At 38.4% G+C, this 17,204-nt stretch overlaps 1 protein-coding gene across 1 annotated transcript in view; it reads right to left on the reverse strand.

Moving 5' to 3' along the window:
* The window catches only part of MBOAT2 (membrane bound O-acyltransferase domain containing 2), a 98,616-nt gene that overhangs the window by 13,726 nt on the left and 67,686 nt on the right, over positions 1 to 17,204 (reverse strand). Inside the window, exons 5-7 of the mRNA XM_008069220.1 lie at positions 11,187 to 11,241; positions 5,043 to 5,226; positions 836 to 1,028 (exon numbers count right to left, since the gene is read on the reverse strand). Coding sequence (XP_008067411.1) covers positions 836 to 1,028; positions 5,043 to 5,226; positions 11,187 to 11,241 — 432 coding nt within the window. The remainder of the gene's footprint in view (positions 1 to 835; positions 1,029 to 5,042; positions 5,227 to 11,186; positions 11,242 to 17,204) is intronic.

The raw sequence follows: 17,204 nt of genomic DNA on the forward strand, positions 1-17,204 counted from the left end.
TTTGTTTTTTGTTTTTTGGGGTTTTTTTTGAGTTGGAGTCTCATTATGTCACCCAGACTGGAGTGCAGTGGCCGCTCCCGGCCACCGCAGCCTCGACCTGATGGGCTCCGGTGATCCTTCCGCCTCAGCCTTCCGAGTAGCCTGAATTACAGGCACGCGCTACCACGCCCGATTGATTTTCTGATTTATTGTAGAGATGAGGTCTCGCTGCCGAGGCGGGTCTCGAACCCGCGGGCTCAGGCAATCCACTCACCTCAGCCTCCCAAAGGTGCGGGATTACAGGCTGAGCCATTGAGCCCGGCTAGTCCATTCAATCTTAAAGGCACAATTGAATGCTCTCTTTTTTCTGATATTTGTTCTACCTTCCAAACATAAGTAACGACCCCCTTTCAGTGCACCAGTATCACTTATTTACTTTGCTGCTGAAGTACCAATTGTATTATACAATGGTTAAGTCTATATAACAGATATCATAGTGGTAAGTTTAACACAATCACATGAAATTATAAGCATCCTGAGGGTAGGGACTATGTCTTATACATACTAGTATCTGTTTTGGCTAGCACTGAATCTAGTATTCAATAGGTATTCAATAAATATCTGTTGTCTTTTTCATGATCCACTGATTTTAATCTTGCATTATAATAAAATGGGCCTTACCCAGTTTTTTTTAGAATACCCTTACATGCAAGTTATAAGGTTTGTTTCTTTTACATAGATGACCCTAATTAAAATTGGTCTTCAGCAATATATGCCCTCAAGAGGGTACACTAGGGGCTATCTATAAGAAATACTTCAACACATACACAGAAAAGTTTATTCACATGCTACTTACCTAATGTCCATGCAAAATAGTATTTGGGTCTGGCAGCCAAAAGAGAGACATACAGATAGGTAACCTTTGTTAGCCACGAAGCTGTAGCTTGGAAATGCTCATCAATGTTGTACTCCACAGGTAAAGTTTTAGAAATAGTCAAGTGAAACAGTAAGGAAAGTCCACAGACTAAAAGCTTCTGAATAACTGCAATCTGAAAAGCAAAAGACGAGATTTCATAAATTTATTCCACACTCCTTTTAACTCATTTTATGTATTATAAACAGATTAATCTTCCTAAATGTACCATCATTTACTTATAACTTATCATGTACTTATAACTTTCCTGATCCAAAAAAAAAATCAAAAGCTACATTGTACTGAGCATTTACAGTCCCTTGTGGTCTCACAGAATGAACATTTCCAACCTTATCTGAGGATTATGGCTCAACTTACACTAAAACTTCAATTTGTGTTTTCAGAACTTCCAAAAAATAGATTATCTAAAAGCAAGCATAAGAGTATAGTTGCTAATGGAAGTGAAGACAAACTAAAAAAAAGAACATTAATTACTTTTGGTAGTGGGTCTTATATAAAGAATATGATATTTTTTCCACTGTGCTTTTTCTATATTTTCCAAATTCTAGGCATTTCATAGATATTATTTTTAGAATAAAGAAAATTATACATGTCTTTAAATCTGAAAGTTCTTTAATATAACTTTGTTCAAGAAGTATCTGAAACCAACAGAGTTACATACTTGAGAAGACTAAAGATTTGCATAAAAGACCCTGATGGAAATAAGAGGCCATTCTTTCCAATAGTGTGATAAGGTTAAATCATCTATCCATGGTACTACGTATTTTTACAACTCATGATTTTTTGTATTTTTAGAAGGCTAGTATATTTCAACCTCATTCAGTATAAAAGAGATATTACAGATTATGAAGGGAAAAAAACAAGTGAAAGGAAAAAACAGACTAGATCCAGATGAGGGTTTGCAACAAAATACTTAGATTTAGAGTGCCCTATACAATAACTAAATAATATTCAAACTAACTGAAGTAATTTATAAATGAAGATCTATATTTTAACACTTTATGTAACAGTGCCAAAAGGATATCTCAAAGACAAGAGTCAAAACATATGCTAGTCTCATTGCACTTTTGAAAAAACTATTTTATTCTTGGATTCTTGGGTTGCTCCTGCTAGGTGGTCCTCAAAGTTCAAAGATCTCTTGCTGCAGTTGCTATCATTTTCATTTTCCTAGTTGTCTTTTAAACTTTTCTCTAATAAAACATACTATTCTTTTTTTCAAACTTCCTTCCAAGTATCTTACCTATACATCTGAATAAAAGACTTTAAAAAGGTAATTAGAGAAAAATCTCATACATTAATCTAAAAATGGGGTAGATCATTTTAGTAATGTAATTAGAAATACTGTGGCCATTATGCTACATGCAAAGTTTCTAAGTCTCAGTTAAAAAAAAAAAAAGAAAATTAAAGTTACATATACACAATCTTAGCTACCAGGAGGTACACAAACCAGTGAGAATCCCAGAAAAGGATCAGTCGGTGCAGGCATCAGGTGAAGGCAGGCAGAGGCCTACAACCGGGAGCAGGGCTAATGAAAAGTCAGATGTAACCAGGTTTTCACAGCCTCTCTGCTCAGTAAGGTGGATGTGTATGAGGAGTGTATAAAACCATCTCTCTCTCCGTTTCTCCCTCTCTCTCTACACACACACACACACACACGTATATATCTTATACATATGTAAAAGAAAAAGTATTATACATAAAATTGGTATATATTGTTATATAAGATATATGATAAACATAAATCACCTTACTTTATATTAGATATATAGACATTGACATATCTTAGCAAAGTGGATGCCCTTCCGCCAGGAGCCCGAGAATACACATAACAAGAGAAGACCCAGGCTTTTCAACATAGTCCAGAGGAGAACGGGGTAAAGTGCAGGAATAAAAATGACCAACACTCAAGTTTGTATGTCTCAGGCAGAAGACTGGAGGATCCTTCACTCAAAAAACTAAACAGTCCCAGAGAACAGACCTATATACATCATGACAGAGACTAACAGGCATTACCCAGGAGCCTAATTTTCACTTGGGAACTGGGAAGTCTAGCTCAAGACAACACATCACAGCCTCTTGTTGAGCTGAGTATGGCTATGTGATTATGTTCTGGTCAATGGGATATGAGCAAAAAGTAATGTGCACAGGAAAGACAGAGCTTAGATCTCCAATACTACGGGGCTGCCATCTTATCCATGCATTCCCTACATGTGAGCTACCATGTAACAGAAAAATAAATTTCCATTTGGTTTAAGCTCCTGTTATTTTGGTCCTTGTTTTAGCAGCCAAACCTGATTTTCTTTCTTTTTCTTTCTTTTTAAAATTTTTTATTTTATTTTTTAAAATTATTATTTATTTTTTTAATTATAAAAATGTGGGATACAATTCAGGCTTAGGTATACAAACATTGATTATGCAGGTACCCCAAAATTTTTTGAAGAGATAGGGTCTCACTCTGTTGCCCAGGCTGAAGTACAGTAGGTGTGATCATAGCTCACTGTAGTTTCGAACTCATGAGCTCCAGTGATCCTCCCACTTCAGGCACCTGAGTAGCTGGGACTACAGGCACTTGCCATCACACCCAGCTGATTTTTTTAAAAAATGTTTTTCTAGAGATGGGGGTCTCACTATGTTGCCTAATGGCTCTTGAACTCCTGGTCTCAAGAGATCATCTCACTTCAGCCTCCCTAGTAGCTGGGATTACAGGTGTGAGTTACTGTGCCTAAATGAAATGCCAGTTTCAAGTATGAAATTCAACCCATTTTGACGTGGCATTTCCTAATTAACACTTAACCAGTTAAAAGAAAGTATAAAAACATGACCTTAAAGGAGAAAATTAAAAAAAAAAATTTTTCAATTGAAAACAAAAACATCTTTTTTGGTATAAACATGAGTTACATAGTAGAAAAGACACCATATAATAGCTTTTGTGACTGGGTGCACATTTCTACATTAGTTTTTGTTGCCCACACAGATAAAGGATGGCAGGTTATAGGAGAAAGTAGGTGACCCTTTGCTCTAAGCCCCACATTCAGAGGAAATATACTTGCCCCTTTTCTTCATCTCACAGACTTTGTGATTAGCCTATTATTTCTCATGGAACACTTAGACTTTACCAGATCAAATCCAACAAAAACTCAGTCTACACAAAGCCTCATAGCCTTTTTTTATGAAGCAGAATCTCAGCAGTTTCAGATATCCTAGTAGCTCAAAGGAAGTAAAATTATGTTCAGTTGTCAGATAATTTAGCACAGTCTTGGTCCCAGACTGAACTGGTTTGGATTCTACTTCTCCTACTAATAATATGGGGAAATCCTGGTCAAATTACTTAGCCCCTGAATCTGTTTCTGTATTTGTTAGATGCTGAGAAAAATGGCACCTACCTCATAAGATTACTGTGAAGGATGAAAGAGTAACTGTGTGGGGTGCTTACAACAGTGCCTGGCATATAGTGAGTGCTGTCAAAGTGTTGCTATTATTATCTCTTTATTGTAGGAATCAGAAATGGTTTTGTGAGAAAGGTGATATTTGAAGTAAATCTTTAAAGCGAAATAAGATTTCAATTGGCAATGATTAGGGAGAGAAGAGGAAAAGCATAAAAGGAAGGGAGAACAGAGTGTTTATAATTTGCTGGAACACAAGACACAAGTCATAGGTAAAAGAAAAGCCTAGAAAATCAGGTTGACCAGTACCTAATTTTCCAGCTTTATATATATATGTATGTATATTTATTTATTTTTAGTAGGAGTCTCACTTTGTCGCCCAGGCTGGAGCACAGTGGCATGCTCTCGGCCACTGCAGCCTCAACCTGCAGGGCTCAGGCAATCTTTCCATAGCCTTCTGAGTAGCTGGAACCACAGGTGCACACCACCATACCCAGCGAATTTTTGTAGAGATGAGGTCTCACCAAGTTGCCCAGGCTGGTCTTGAACCCCTGGGCTCAGGCGATTCTCTTGCCTCCATCTCCCAAAGTCTGGGATTACAGAAGTGAGCCACCATGCCCAGACTTGAAAAATATTTTTAAAGAAATGGATGGGCAAATTAAAAATGTGAAAATATTGACACCTTTAAATAAATAAGACTAAACAATACATGCTCTAAAGGCTCCAGATAAACCTCATGATCTTACATTTGGAGATGGCTCTGTTCTTTCATACTGTGTTTCTTCTTTTCCGTTTTTTCCTGGTTGTGTCATATGATATGATCTGCCTTCAATGAAAGTAATGTAGTCTTTGTAAGAGCAGAGTGGGCCTGCCAGGATACCCATGAAGTTACAGGTATAACTTAAATACTCCAGTAGGCTTGGCATGCGCCTGCAATGAAAACACATGCAACTTGTGAGATGTAACATAAGCTTTTCAGAAAACTTGATAAATAATAATCTATCTTGCTGCTCTTACCATTTCCAAAATAAAACAAACCTTAATTTTCATTTGCACCCATATAGTAAGAATGTAAAGACCAGGATGGTATAATGCACAATAGTATTTTTGAATGAGAGTTTTTATATAGATATATATGAGCAAATATGAGGGGTTTCTACTTAAATTTATCACAATGAAACAAACCTAAGATGGACGTGCTATGGCATAAGGTATCATCTCTTACTAGTCAGTTTTCACTCACTTAACAAATACATGTTGTATGCTATGTACTCAGCATGCTCCATGGTATCGAGATATAGCAGTAAACAAAACAGAGGAAAATTCTGCATTTGTGGAGGTTATATACCAGTTACAAAAGCCATAAAATAAATTTTATACACACACATATTATATGTATATATAATTATACATAGCATTACAATGTAACTATGTATGTAGTACTTTCAGCGACGCTAACTGCTACAAAGAGAACGGGGTAGTTTATTATATTAACAAGTCAAAGAGGAGTTGTACAGATGTCCACGACAGAAATTCCCAGCAGAAGGAATGATCAGTGGAGAGATCCCTGAGCTAGGCATGCCTGGCAGTAAGGAGGCTGTGAGGCTGGTCGACACTGAACCCAAGGAAGGAGGTGAGACAGAGGGTAGAGAGCCAAGGAGAGATACTATGGGGCCTGCCTTATTAGGCATGGCAAGAACCTTAGGCTTTATTCTGAATGAGATGAAAAACCACGGTAGAGTTTTAAAGACCTATGTTTCAAAACATCACTCTAGCACCTGTGTGTGGACCTGTCAGTAGGCTCATGCAGTCTTCAGGCAGGAAGTGACATTGGCCGGAGGAGTGGGGCAGCACATACTGCACATATCTTGGCAGTAGAGCCACAAGGTTGTGATGGATTGGCTGTGGGGTGTGAGAGATAAGGGAGTCAAGGATGCCTCACAACATTTTGAATTCAATTGCTTTGAGCTCTATCCAAATAATACCCATAGGTCACAGGGTGAAAATGGTTGGTTAACACAGGAGACCATTTAGACTATCAGTGTTATCATATAAATGAATAAGCAGTTTAGATTTTTATTTATTTTTAAAGCCAACTCCATTAGTCAAGTTTACTGCCCACTGTCAATTACAAACTATTACAAATAAAAGAACTATACCTGGGGACAGTAAGCAGGCTTCTTGAACATGTTACAATCCTTTCTTCCTCTCTACATATGATAAGCTATCTCCTTAAAAAACAGAAACATTCTTTGTAGGCAAGAGAAGTTGAGAGAACACCTCTTATGTTGTATGTACTATCATTTATTTTTCTTTTAAAGAAGGGATCTCACTATATTGCCCAAGTTGACCTGCACTCCTGGGCTCACTCCTACCTCAGCCTCCTGAGTAGCTGAGACAAACAACAGGTGTGAGTCACCACACCAGGCTTATTATAATACTTAGTAAAGTATCATTATTATTATTATTATTATTTTAAGTTAAATTAAATTACAGGCTCACACCTGTAATCCCAGCACTTTGGGAGGCCGAGGTAAGAAGACTGCCTGAGTCCAGGAGTTCGAGACCAGCCTAGGCAACATGGCAAGATCTTGTCTCTATAACAAATCTATCAATAAATAAATTAGCTGGGCATGGTGGTGCACACCTGTAGTCCCAGCTACTTGGAAGGTTGAAATGGGAAGATCGCCTGAGCTCAGTAGGTTGAAGCTGCGGTAGCTGTGACTGTGCCACTGCACTCCAGCCTGGGCAAGAGAGTGAGTCTCTGGCTTGAAAATAAATTAAAAAACAAAATTAAAAATAGAACAAAACATTCATCTGGCAATATCTAGATTACCACACAGTCAAAACTTCCTTTTTAATTTTTCCAGCATTATTTTTCCACATTTAAAAGCATCTTGAATCTGAAACTTTAGTTTTTTGTTAGGGCTCAAAACTGATGACAGAAAATATTTCTGGCAGATATTCTCTTTTAGTTCTTTCTATTTCATGATGAAATTGTGTACTTTCTCACTATATCAAGCACCAGGGTAAGCACCCTGCAATCACAAGGTTACAAAAAAACTCCCTACCCAGCAGCAGTGCTTCACGCTCAATACCAATTACCTTTAATACCAAGTCAAACTGTGTATCATGATTTGCAAGGGCAGGAGATAACTCTTAACCATGAAATGTGCTGATGTGATTTCTGGCTCAACTGTCATCTCGAACAAGTCACTGTATGTACTAAAGTAAATAACAATAACATTTGCTATTAAAAGGAGGACTTAAGTCTAATTGTAATGTTTCATTTACACTATTAAACAAAAACCTTTCATTCATTCATTTCATCAATACTCATTTGATATCAATGATGTGTTGCTTTAAGTGATAGCTTCTCAACTGCAGAATTCAGTAATTAAATTCTGGGTCAATGAGTCTTTGTCAAAGGGACTGTCCTGTGCATTGCAGGCTGTTAAGCAGCATTCGCAGCTTCTGCCCACTAGATGTCATCAGTAGCACTTTTCCTCCCAGTCGTGGCAGCCAAAAATGTCTCTGGATATCGTTAAAGGCCTCTTGGGGGCAAAATCACTCCTAGTGGGGAAACCACTATTTAGGTGATGAAAACACAATGATAAACAAGACAAAAGTTCCTTTTCTAAATTACCTTGTATTTGAAGGGCAGGGGAGGAACAATTCAAATAAATATATTATGTAACATCAGACAGCAATCCATATGATGAAGAAAAACAAAGGGACCGAAAGTGGCGGCAAGGCAAAGGGAGCATTCCTTGGCAGCAGGGTCTGCATAGCCAAGAGAGGACTGAGTGAAGAAGGGGCACAGAGTTCCAGGTTCTTGCTAGGCCTCACATGCTATGTTCAGGGTTTGTGATTATCTTCCAATGACAGGAAAAGCCACTGAAGGATTTTCGTCAGAGGAGGGGAATAATATAATCCAATGCACATTAAAAGGATCTGTCTCCTAGCTGAAAAGCAGGCTGCAGAGGGAATGGAAGAAAATGGGGAGACCAAATAGAAAACGAGGGTCTGGGCTACGATGATGCTAGTGGAAATGGTGACAATCAGTCAGATTAGAGATCTCTTTTAAAGGAAAGGCTACATTGACTATAACTGGTGAAGGGTATTTACAGTAAGAAAATGAGTCTGCCTAAATTTCCCCCCAAGCCACTAGTGATAAGTTGCACCGCTATTAACTAAGTGGGTAACAATGGTGAAGGAAAAGTTGGAGGGGGGTGGGGGGAAAAAGGGAGGCAGAAATTAGAAATTTTGCTTGAGCAAGATCTGTTTGAGCTGCCCATCACTATTCACATGCAAAGATGCTGAAATGGCAAATGGCAATTGGATATACGAGGCTGAAACTCAGAGAAGTTTGAGTGGGAATATAAATGCAGGAGACTTTTTTTTTTTGAGACAGGATGTCATTCTGTCACCCAGGCTGGAATGTAGCAGTGTGATCCTGACTCACGGCAGCACCACCTTCTGGGCTCCCACCCCCAACCCCTACCCCCAGTAGCTGGGACTATAGGCACATACCACCATGCCCAGCATTTTTTTTTTTTTTGAAGCGATAAGGTCTCACTGTGTTGCCCAAGCTGACCTCGAACTCCTGGGCTCAACTGATTCCCCCACCTTGACCTCCCAAAATGCTGGGATTACAGGCCTGAGCCACCGTGCAGAGCCAGACATTTAGGAGACTTTAAACATGCAGATGGCCTGGCCTTTAAAGCCAACAGAGGCATGTGATCACCTGGAGAAACTGAGAAGCAAAGAGCTGAGCCCTGGAGTACACCAAGCTAACGGTAAAGCAGAGGCAGGGGATTCAGCAAAGGAGAAAGAGAGAAAGAGCTTGTGAGAGAGGAGGAAAGACCAAAGAAAGTTGTGTACTGGAAGGCAACTGAAGGTATTTCAGGACAGAGTGGTCAAATGGGACAATGTTGTGGAGAGGTTGAGCATCATGCAAACTGAAGCTGACAATGGAATTTGCCAAGATTAAGGGCAACCTTGAAAGCATGATTTCTGACCAAGAGTGAGGACAAAAATTAACTACAGGGGGTTGAGGAGAGGAAGTGGAGACAGTAAGTATAGACAAGGCTTTCACAGAGAGTTGCTGTAAACAAGTGTGGAGTAATGAGGTGGTGGTAGCTAGAAGGGAGTGTAAGAAAAGCAAGCTGTTTCTGTTAAGTTGGGAGAGAATGATCCAGAGAGAGAGAAACTGATAATCTATGATGCAAGAGATGAGATAACTGAGGCAGCAAAATCCTTGAGAAGGAACTGGATTCAGTTTAGAAGTGAAAAGTTGGCTTTAGATTACAAACACCTAATACTTTGTATCTGAAAAGAAAGAGTACTTTGTTATTGATTCAGGCAGTATGGTAGATTGTGTGGTTGCAGAATGAGGTAGGTTGCTTTTATTTCCTCTAAAGAATAAACTTTTGCTACCACCAAGAGTATGGGGGAGTACCAGGAAGTATGAGGAGAAAGAATATTTAATCTTACAAGAGTATAGGAAAGTGAGTAGACTAAGGAAATGTAGTGGAATTGTTGGCAGCACTAAGCATCATAATTTTAAATTTGAGGTAACAAATTCAAACTGAGTATGGTCAGCAAGACTGAATTGTTTCCACTCAGATTTCTTCTACTGTTCAGATAGGGGGAGAGTTAAACTTAACCAGGTTTGGGGATTTGCGCTCTATGTAAGACGGAAAGAAGAAACAGGAGCTGGACTCCTAAAGATTACAGGACCCAGATCAAATCACTCTCTCGTCAGTTAAGTATATTTATGTATATATTTTATTTTTTATTTTTTAGAGTCAGAGTCTCACTCTGTCACCCAGGCTGGAGTGCAGTGGCACGCTCACAGCCACTCCAGTGTCGACCTGCTGGGCTCAGGTGATCCTTCCACCTCAGCCTTCCAAGTGGCTGGAACTATAGCTACCGTGCCTGGCTAATTTTTTAATATATTGTAGAGACAAGGTCTCACTAAGTTGCCCAGACTGGTCTCGAACTCCTGGGCTCAGGCAATTCTCTCGCCTCAGCCTCCCAAAGTGCTGGCATGACAGGTTTGAGCCACCGCACCTAGCCAGTGAAGTATATTTAAATGCATATTTATTGGTATATAAAGATTGACTATAGAGAATATCAGAATAGAACACTTTTTAAAATGGGGAGAATATAAGAAGATTCCCAAGACCTGCTACGTGGGATCAAAGATGAACACTTAGTGTAGGTCTAGCTACTGTCACAAACCTGATCTCATTCTTGAAGCAGCTATGCATTTACTAGTTTTAGATTTACAAACAAGATAATCCACAGGAGATTTTTCTTTAAGTAAAATGAGTATTTGACCTCTAATTATATCATGTTGAGATAGAACCTTTGATTAATCATCAGAGTACCTTCAATAAATGAAGGATAAGGCTATTCTAAAATGAATTCCTTAAATAATACTGAAAATTATCTTACTGGCTCTTCATTATTTCAAAACATGACATCTATGTGCTATTATTAATGTATTAGACCTTAGTCCAGTTCCTGCTATCAAGTTACTAGTCTATAAATGGTAGCTACTAGTATTACTAGTAATTATCACACAGCAGAGATTAATACTATACTATCTTCCTGTTTTCAAGGAACTCAGAGTCTCATAGGAACAAAAAATTTAGCAGATAGTCTCATGGTCCACAGGAGGCAAGAGGCTTTAGGAGCCTTAGAAGAGATGCCTAACCCAGCCCCGCAAGAACTGGTGGCAAGGAGGTGTGCAGAGAGAGCAAGGCTTGGTTTTCAGAGCTAAGTGCCTCTAGAAGAACTAGCAAGTCTTACCCACAAGAAGTAATGTGTATCCTAGACAGAGAGGTGGGAACCGTGGCAGGACACAGTGCAAGGGCACATACCTTACAGCTAAACCCCTCTGTGATGGAGTCAGTTCTTCATCCTTTCGAAACATCCCTAAGAAACAAAGACAGGTACTTTTATCAGTTATGCATTATCCCAAGAATAGCATTTTTTCCCACTCATGCTTTCATCACTTTCCTCATCTGAAATTCAATGCTATATTCCCAATTTTGATATAATGATTTTTCCTTTCTTTTTCATGGCAACACAGAGTCAATCATGTGAACGGTCTCCATAACATAAATAACACATTGTCAGGGAACAAAAAGTCCTTAATCTAATTCCTCTCTTAAAAAAAGTATTAAGCTAAAAAATTCCTAAATGCTAGAACTTTTAAAATGATAAATTTATTATCCTTAATAGTGTATGCTATGACTTTCCAAAAAGGGCTACTACAATTTTTTTTGTTATTGGGTGACTTAAATGACTAAACACCAAATACTATGAACTAAAAGCTCAACATAAAGCAAGGAATAATTTCCTTACTCCTGCGTGACTTCAATGAATGAAAACTGAACTCAAAAACATGATCTTCATCCATTTATTCACATTTTCCCTCTAAGGAGAAGGATATATTATTTAAAATGATATCCCAATTTACTGGATCCATCTGCTTTTTAAAAATATATAACTAAAATCCAAACTAAAGACCAAAGGGGAAATAATTTAAGAACAGCTCACTAGAAAATATTTGCAGTAAATATAGTAAGGTGCTAATATCCCCCAAAGAACCAAAACTAAAGTAATAAAAAAACTGAGATAAATTAGACAAAAACTAAAAACATAAGATAAATCATAAAATAAATGGAGCAGCCAATTAACATACAAAATGTTAATTTCATGATTAATAACGCCTTCATTATTAATCATTAAGAAATGAACATTTAAAAAAAATGAGCTAGGCACAGCAGCTCACATCTCTTTGGGAGGCGGAGGCAAGAGGATTGCCTGAGCCCAGGGGTTTAAGACCAGCCTGGGAAACTTGGTGAGACCTCGTCTCTACAGTAAATCAAAAATTAGCCAGGCATGATAACGTGTGCCTATAGTTCCAGCTACTTGGAAGGCTAAGGCAGAAAGATTGCCTGAGCCAAGCAGATAGTGGCTGTGGTGGCTGTGTATATGCCACTGCACTCCAGCCTGGGTGAGAGAGCGAGACTCCTACTCAAAAAGAAAAAAGAACAAGAGTCCATTTCCACCTATTCCAAGTATGCAAAAAATTTTAAAGCACTGTAACTCATATAGCATGGGCTCAATTATATAAAACACATACATTTTTATGTATGCCATAGGTATACAAAACAAAAATAACAAGGAAATAATTACTGACTTAAAATGCTCTGGAAGCTGTTCTATACATTAAAGGAAGAGCAGAGGAAAAACAAACTCCCTGATTTCACAGCACTTATATTTTGGTATGGAGACAGAATACAAATAAACACATACATGAACTACCAAGAGGAACTTACATCATTTTTCTATAAACCAGCATAGCAAACACTTTAAAAATACTTATATTCTTTAGCTGTAATGTTCTAACAGAAGGAAATAACTGAAGATGTGATTCGAGATTTACGACAAAGATCATCACAGCCTTACATGTGATAGCAAAGAAAAAAAGTAATAACCTACATATACAACAATTAGGAATGGGAAAATAAATAAGTATACATATACTTTTGATTTCTATGTAAAAAGAAAACTATGTCTTATAAGAAGATAAAGGAAATAGATCAAATATTAATTTTAAAAAAAGGTCTGGTTCTGAGGAATGTTCAGAAACAGACATAAAGGATTCTTTATTTTTTTCTTTGTACTTAATTGTATTTTTCAAATTCTCCTCATAATCATAAACCTACTTTTTGTAATCAGAAGGAAGAAAAACACTTAAAAAGATGGCTGAAGATGAGAAAAAGGTAAAACACTTCCCAGAGTAAAACTCAAAAGGATAACTGCTACTTTTGACAATTCTACATTCTTCTCCGTATCAGATACTCACATTATTGTCCACCCTTTCCTAAAAAAACAAGAGCTATCTTTAGAAATGAGGATCAGCATTCATTTTCAAAAAACTCCTTAAGCTTTTTGTTTCGTCACCCTTTTACCAAGCAAGTGGCATGTTAATAGCCTCATTTGTGATCTCAAGCTTTGCTATATATGAAATATTGTTATGGTTTATTCAGCATTTCTAAGTACTTGGTACAGCATGGGGCTTCTACATCACTTCAGTCTGCCATGTTGAGCAGAGAAGTTATCATCTTTTCAGAATTGTAAATTAGCCAAGGAAAGTAGATATAGAACTTGAAGGACACGGCTGGGTGTAGTGCCTCAGGTCCATAATCCCAGTACTTTGGGAGAAAAAGGCGGGAGGAGTGCTTGAGCCAAGGAGTTTGAGATCAGCTTAGACAACACAGCAAGCCCTCATTTTTAAAAAATTCCAAAACATTGGCTTGGTACTGTGGCTCATGCCTGTAATTCCAGCACTTTGGAAGCTGAGGTGGGAGCATTGCTTGAGGCCAGGAATTCAGGACTAGCCTAGGCAACATAGTGAGATCTCGTCTCTACAAAAAACAAAAAATTAACCAGGTGTGGTGGTGTGCACCTGTAGTCCCAGCTATTGGGGAGGCTGAGGCAGGAGGATCACTTGGATCCAGGAGTCTGAAGCTGCCATGAACCGTGATCATGCCACTGCACTGCAGTCTGGATGACAGAGTGAGACCCTGACTTAAAAAAAAAAAAAAAAAAAGTTAGCCAGGTGTGGTGGTGCATGCCTGTAGCCCCAGGAGATTGAGGCTGCAGTGAGCTGTGATTGTGCTACTGTACTCTAACCTGGGTGACATAGTGAGACCATGACTCAAAAAAAAAAAAAAAAAAAAACCCAAACAGAAAACCCGAAGGGCAGATTTTCACAGAATAAATCTGTACTAAAAGTCTACATGCACAACAAGCCTAGCTTCCTTTCTCAATTTAAAATTTGGGAATTTGCCAACAGAATGACCAAAAACCAATTGAAGACAATATACCACTTTTAAAAGCTAGAATCCTAACCAAGTACAAATTATGTAGTCCAGCATATGATGGGAAACAAGAAAACTTCTGAGCACTAACACCACACTGAACGAAGTGCTGCTGTTTGTTATTACTGTTGTCTAACAGCTGATACAGGTATTCTGGTGATGCTATTGTGCTACTTAATTATCCTGAACACATTATCTTTTCACTGTATTAGTGGTATTTTATATTCTTTATGTTAAAGACTCATGTGTAAGTAAGAGAAAATGACTGCTTATTAGTAGTACGTAAATTCAGAGTCAGGAATGACGGTGATGCCAAACAATCACAGACTATCCACATGAGGGTTGAGATAGTGCCATCTTTGCTTTCTGATGGTTCAACGTATACAGACTTTGTTGAATGTACAAAATTATCTTAAAAATTGTATAAAATTGCCTTCAGCCTATGTGTATAAGGTGTGTATGAAACATTAATAAACTGTGTGTTTAGACTTGGATCCCATCCTCAAGATATCTCATTATATATGTGCAAATATTCCAAAATCCAAAGAAATCCAACATCTGAAACACTTCTGGTCTCAACCATTTCATATAAGGGAACCTGTACCTAACCAGGCTGAAGTGCTTATTTCTACTGTGAGGTGACATTAATGAAGCTGCCAGCAAGAAAATACCATCCCTAGAGGACAAACTACAAGTCAGGCTTCATGACCAAACATACTATCAAGTTGTTTTAGTCATCCATCCTAAGCTCTCAGCAATCTTATATATATAATTCAAAACCAGAAAGGTAGGTAGGCTCAAGTACATTAGGTGATGTAGTGATTAGGTGAAGTATGTTAAGATGATGAAATGTCTTAATAACCATGCATAGAAATTTCTCAAGATAAAATACCACCTGCTTCCTGAAGCTGCAAGTGTGAATGATGCTACTGGTTTGATAGAAACAGACACAGTTTTAGATATATCATTTATTTGGTTTCATCTAGGAGTTTTCATCAGAACAAATCAGATTGTGCAGAAGACAGTTAACACAGTTCTGAGTCTATCTATCCTTAAAAAGGCCTGTTTGTAAGGCTGGCCCAGAACTCGGCTGGTAAACAGTCCCCTACTCTGATATAAAATGTTTCCTGTGCCTAGACTGTTTATGCCAACAATATGGGTTATTCTGAACATCTACTTCCCTTCTGGGAGCCTGGAATTTTGGTATGTGCTAGGCGTTGGGTACCTATGTGACTAGCCCCCAATAAAAATCTTGGGTGCTGAGTGTCTAATGAGCTTTCCTGGCAGACATTTCACAGGTGTTGTCACAACCTGTTGCTGGGGGCATTAAGTGCACTCTCTGTGACTCCACTGGGAGAGGACTCTTGGTAACTTGAGACTGATTTCATCTAGGCTTGCAGGTGCCTTTGCACTTTTACTGACTTTGCTTGCAATTTCTGCACTGTAATAATACAGCTTAGCCATGAATTTAACTATATGCTGACCCTGTGAATCACCAAACTGAGGGTAGTTTTGGTGTCCCCTGAAACACATATAAGGCCCTCCTCCATAAGACTAGTTGGGAAAACATACGTTGAGGTTCAATCCATGCCTGGGGCATAAAGGGGCAGCTGGTGTGAAGGGTGGCAAACCTGTAGCATACTGTTCAGCAGGATATAATAAAGTGAACTGGAGGAGGAACCATTTTGAAAAGTTAGAAAGTATTAATCCCTCAAATATTGCCAAGGCTAATCAAAACCTGAACAGTTCTAAAGAGATAATTACCATTAAATCCATTAAAACAACAAGTCACAACATGCGGTCATTGTACTTCTAATTCTGATTAGAATACATATTGTCATCAGATGCTTCTAGACCTATGGACAAAATTATATCCCTGGATCCATAACTCTCCTATATTCTCTGACCAGACTCGTGGGAGTAACCTGTCATCAGCACAATGCAGAAGTGTTAGTACCTGAAGATAACTGTATGCCTTTACTTACAAGCATTTCATACTATGAGTTTTATGACTATAGTCTAGTATAAAGCTCTGGTGAGCTCTGGTGAGTTCCACCAGTTGCGCTCAGGATGCAGGTACTAAGATATACCATACGTAAATTATAACCCATGAAAAAACCCTCCAAGGTATTTATTATAAATAAATTGACAAACGAGGAAACTGAGGCATTAAGAAGCAGAACTGGAATCTGAGTGACTTTTCTATATTCTCCCGCCCTCAAAATTCACATTCCTTCCACTTCTTCATGTTGCCTCCTATGAATAATTTTCTCTCACTGGTGTTTGTCAACTTTCTGAATATTCAGACTTGAATAAACAAGTATCAAAGATTTCTGTTTTTTTTTTAGAGACAAGTTCTTGCTCTGTCACCCTGGCTGGATTACAGTAGCATGATGATAGCTTATTGGAACCTCCAACTCCTGGGCTCAAGTGATCCTACAATTTTGCAGCCTCAAGTTTTAGTTGCTCAGTCACCCAAGTAACTAGAACTACTAGTGCCATGCCGGTTTTTTGTTTGTTTTGGGGGGTTTTGTTTTTGCTTTTTTGTTTGTTTTTAAGAGACAGGGTCTCGTTATGTTGCCCAGGCTGATTTTGAACTCCTGGCCTCAAGTGATCCTCTCCCAAAGTGCTAGGATTACAGGAATGAGCCACTGTGCCCAGTCACGTGTCAGAGATTTTTAAAAAGTAGAGTACTTAATCTACCTCCTTCCTTCTACCTGCTCCCTGCAAAACAAATAAGCAAACAACAACAACGAAAAACAAAATAATTGATTTTGCTTGTTAGTAGCAAAAGGAAGAAAGACAAAAAATACTCCCTTTCTTACAGTATTGTCAAGGTTGGTCTTCTGACAGTAAGACCTGGATGGGAAAACCTGGCTGGAGATTGGGCACAGGATGGGTGGATTTACACAGTGGGGCTAAAACCCATCTTAAAAGCTTCTCAAACTACATACAAATGAGTGTTCTAACAGGGATAGCCCACTCCCTTAAAAAATTTCTTTG

This window comes from Carlito syrichta, unplaced genomic scaffold (assembly GCF_000164805.1).
Source record: "Carlito syrichta isolate Samal-C Ts95f unplaced genomic scaffold, Tarsius_syrichta-2.0.1 Scaffold311867, whole genome shotgun sequence".
In the NCBI taxonomy this organism is placed as follows: Eukaryota; Metazoa; Chordata; class Mammalia; order Primates; family Tarsiidae; genus Carlito; species Carlito syrichta.